Source organism: Osmia bicornis, unplaced genomic scaffold (assembly GCF_907164935.1).
Source record: "Osmia bicornis bicornis unplaced genomic scaffold, iOsmBic2.1, whole genome shotgun sequence".
Lineage (NCBI taxonomy): Eukaryota > Metazoa > Arthropoda > Insecta > Hymenoptera > Megachilidae > Osmia > Osmia bicornis.
The window spans coordinates 2022698-2026807 of record NW_025791458.1 but is presented as its reverse complement, the minus strand read 5'-3'; the positions used below and the strand labels follow the sequence as shown (position 1 = coordinate 2026807).

Genomic DNA, 4110 nt, shown 5'->3' with positions numbered 1-4110 from the left:
GGAAGATAGTGGGGGAACTTAGTGAGCTTCGAACTCCTACTGCGGTAGGCGCTTCAATCGCGAGTTTAATATACAGGGTGAAATAATAGTAAGGTGCAATCGGGAAAGTACAGAATGATACACGTGAGTAAAAAGCCGTGCGCGTCTGCACACGTTGAGTTCGTTTAATATTTATAAAAAAAAATCCATATATACATTGATCATGCGTTATTTACATATTTACAAGAAAATGTAGTATGTAAAGAATGTAAATACAGAAAAAAAAATATTTATGTCTCGTCGTCAACGTCGGAGTCCTCCGATTGCTCCACCCACTCACCACTTTCTTGGTCCAGCATATTGTCTGTTATCTGGTCTATTTCTAGAAATCTATTTTCTTCACCCCTAGTATGTCGAATAAAATTTTGCCACGACTCAGCGGTGACATCTTCTACGGCTTCGTACAGCAATCTCTGTACATCATCAAGTTTGTACGTGGTATTTCTAGTCTTTATGTAATTTTTAATTTGAGCCCAGGCTAGCTCGATAGGGTTTAACTCGCAGTGGTAAGGGGGTAGACGTACCACAGTATGCCCGTGCTGCTTGGCGTACTCGTCGATGACATATTCATACCGCCTGTACTTGTACGATAATTGCAGCAGCCGTGCTTTTACATACTCTGGTTGAACGATTTCCCCCTTCCTAATTAGCCACTCGATAATATCGTTTTTCTTCCACCCCATGGTGGGAAATTTTTCGAGTTTCGTGCTATGGTACGGAGCATTATCCATCACTACGACAGACCCATCCCGTAGCATGGGCAAAAATGTGCGAAACCATTCGAAAAAGACAGCACCATTCATCTCTCCGTGGTAGTCTTCACAATTTTTCTTCGATTGAAAACAAAGGAGGGCTCCGGGTACGAACCCATCTGCTGACCCGACATGTCCTATTATTAGGCGTTTGCCTCTATTTGCGGGGGGTCGTATGCCCGTGGACAGGCCCCTTTGTTTCGCGTTTGCGGGGCAGGTAACCGAAGTGTCCACCCAAAGTTTTTTTCGGACATTTCTGGCGTTAATCCACGATTCGTCGAGGTAATAAATCGGTCGTCCTTCAGTACGATATTGTTGGATCTTTTCGATGTATTCTTGCCTCCAGGCGATGATGTTTTCAGTTTCTATGAGCGCGTTATTGCGCGCGCTAACCATGTATTTGAAATCCATCCGCTTTAAAAGGCGGTATAGCGACGTCCGGCTAAAATTTGGAAGCGCTGGATCCAGGTTCACAGCTTGCAATATTTTGTGAACGTTTGGTATTTCCCGTCGCAACCAAAAGTCATGAACCTTTCTCCTTATGGCCAGTATATCTTCGTCGGACGTCTTCTCCAGAATGTTCTTCCGCGGTCTCTTCTTATATGGGGACCTCACGCTTCCTGTAGTCTTATATTCAGTCAGAGTCTTGCTAATTGTCACTTGACCGATTCCAGTCTGTCTAGATATCATTCGTATCATAGGTTTGTATCTCATTTCCGGGTGGTCCACCATCAGATTTTCATACAGGTTTACTATCATCATCCGTTGCGAAGATCCAACGAACTACAAAAACAATTACGTATGATTTCAAATACACATCTTTTATATACAGAAAAAAGAAATGTTTCGCAGTTATGATATTGAAATGGCGAAAATTTAAAAAATGTATTTAAATTATATATCTTCATAACGCCAGCTTACCTTTCCCAATGGATTTTTCTTTGTTGGAGATTCGCCAGACGGTCCCGAGACTCCTTCCTCCATTTCACACACTTTTTAAACAAAAAATAAATACAATAACATAAAAAATAAAAAATATGAAATATAAAAGAAAATATACAATGAAATATACAATATAAAAGAAATACTTACACAAAAATAATACAATACAGAAACAAATACACTCCACAAAAATAATACAATACACAAATAAATACACTCCAAAAAAATAATACAACACACTTGAACAAAACACCTCTTCACTACCCGGTATACACTCCAAATGATGCACTTTCGCGTTGATGCACCGCGTGGAGGCGCCACAGCGACGCTGTGCGCAAGCGCATGGAAGTGAACATTTCGCCAATCAGAGCCAACATGCGCAAGAATGAACGAAACTTCGTCTCGTTTCCGGTACAGACTCTGGTGAACTCGACAATATGTATAGTTGTCTACGAATTCGCGTAATTAGATTGCTCAGCAAAGTTCCTTCGTGTAACAAAGCAGAGTGTCGAGAGTGTTTTTAATTCGCGTTTTTTGTGTCAAGGACTCAAACGAATACGTTAAATTCTTTTCATACTTTTCAATAATCTATCTTTTCTCTTTCGTTTTTAAATCGATCGTTAAATTAATATTTCCTTTTTCCGCGTCGTGTTGTTTCCGTATTTCGTATCCGTAACACCGTAACAAAGGCTCAATCGTGAACGCGTAGTGCGTGTGTCAAGTTTTCATCCTTTCTTTGCTTTTCCAGATTTCCAGAATATCATCAGCAATCATCAGAAAGCTAAACATATCTAAATACGTTATTATTTTACATCGAATTGGTGAGTCGCTTATTCTAACTTTAACACAACGAATCTGGTATCGAGTGAGGCAAAACGGCGATTTACGAGACTGTTTGTCGTGGAAGTATCCCACTAGATCGTTCCGTTTCAATACAAGTTCGAGGTATCTAAAAAGAAATTTTAATGGTTAAAATTTTCTAATTACACGTAAACGAGGACGGCCCACGAGACTGTTGGTCTTGGAGGTATCCCCCTGGGACCGTCTCTCTTTTCCTTCGTTTTGTATCACTGTAAATTCGAATCATTATTTCAAATAACATCACCGTCTTTTCAGTCATCTGTTATAAAAGTTCATTGCATTTACACTTTAAAATATCCGTTCTCCACTGCTTTATACATACGTACATTCTAATTTCTTTTCTATGTATTTTATACAGCTCGGACATTTTGTTAACTAAACCAATTTTTTTTTGTTGTAACTATTTTTCTTGAAATTATACACTTGTTACCTATATTAAGTTTCTAATAATTTACGTTCAAACACCTTTTCATTTCCTTTGCTAACACTCAATCAATCTAGAATCTTACTTTAAATTTATCGATTCTTTTTAAATCGTTCTAATCGTAAGTGACCTAACATCGTCATAAGCGATTAGGACTGGTGGCAGCGCTAATACCGTTCTCAACCGGGTATTAACCTTCAAAATTAATAGTATCAATACTCTAACTAATTAATTTTTTTTACATTTTGTACGTCGCGCGCCGTATCTCGATCGCGACGTAATACCTAAAGATGAGGAATTACGGAAAAAATGGATAATTGCTATTCCTCGTAAAAATTAGACACCAACAAAATATTCTGCATTTTGCAGAAACTGATATTGAAAGGTATCAGAGTATTTTATCTCCTACTGGTGTACTGAAAAATGTTTTGTTGAGATGTTCAAGGCTTATTGCGAATGCAGTGCCTTCCATTTTTCCTAATTCACCTTCATATCTTACAAAACATGTGCTACCACAGAGGAAAGATCCTGCAGAGCGTCAGGAAAGAGTTATTAACAACAACGACAATTTAGTTCAACAATTTATTGAATCTGATTTAATTAATAACTTTACAGATTTAGTGAACACTTATAAAGTAAAACTTATAATTGCTAATTGTTGGAACATTAAGATAATAAATTCAAAAATGTATTTTTATATGCTTGTAAATAATAATGATTCTGATTTTTTGACAGTTACAACACAGATCGTGATTGCTGATGACATGACATTACAAATTTGTGAAGAAGGTAATAAATTATCATTCAATGATCTAAAGTGGGTACTGCCTACAGATAAGAAATTGTCTAGGTGGTCTCAACTTCAAAATATATTAACTAGATATAAAGTTAAGGTAACACATACTACACATTCTAGTACTGATGTATCTTTTATTGAAAAGCATCTAGATAAATCTCTAGAAGAACTTAATAAAGCATATATCATTGCTGAATCAACTGAATTTGCTTACACTAAAAATCTTGAAATAGTAATAGATCAAATTAGACAAATAAAAGCTAAAAAAAGTAGATACAGTTCATGCACCATTATTA

At 37.0% G+C, this 4110-nt stretch overlaps 1 protein-coding gene across 1 annotated transcript; it reads right to left on the bottom strand.

Moving 5' to 3' along the window:
• Positions 1-269: 269 nt before the first annotated feature.
• On the bottom strand, positions 270-1775 carry LOC123989268. The gene is made up of 2 exons (XM_046289991.1): positions 1713-1775; positions 270-1574 (listed from the first exon to the last, which is right to left on the bottom strand). The coding sequence occupies exons 1-2, from the start codon at positions 1773-1775 to the stop codon at positions 270-272; spliced, it is 1368 nt and encodes a 455-aa protein (XP_046145947.1).
• Between the last annotated feature and the right edge of the window lie 2335 nt (positions 1776-4110).

Excerpts from the sequence above, each read along its gene's own strand:
- LOC123989268 (XM_046289991.1), bottom strand. The coding sequence starts at position 1,775 with ATGGAGGAAGGAGTCTCGGGACCGTCTGGCGAATCTCCAACAAAGAAA. Across the intron at positions 1,575-1,712 it reads AGAAAAATCCATTGGGAAAG|TTCGTTGGATCTTCGCAACG; the intron begins GTAAGCTGGCGT and ends TTGTTTTTGTAG.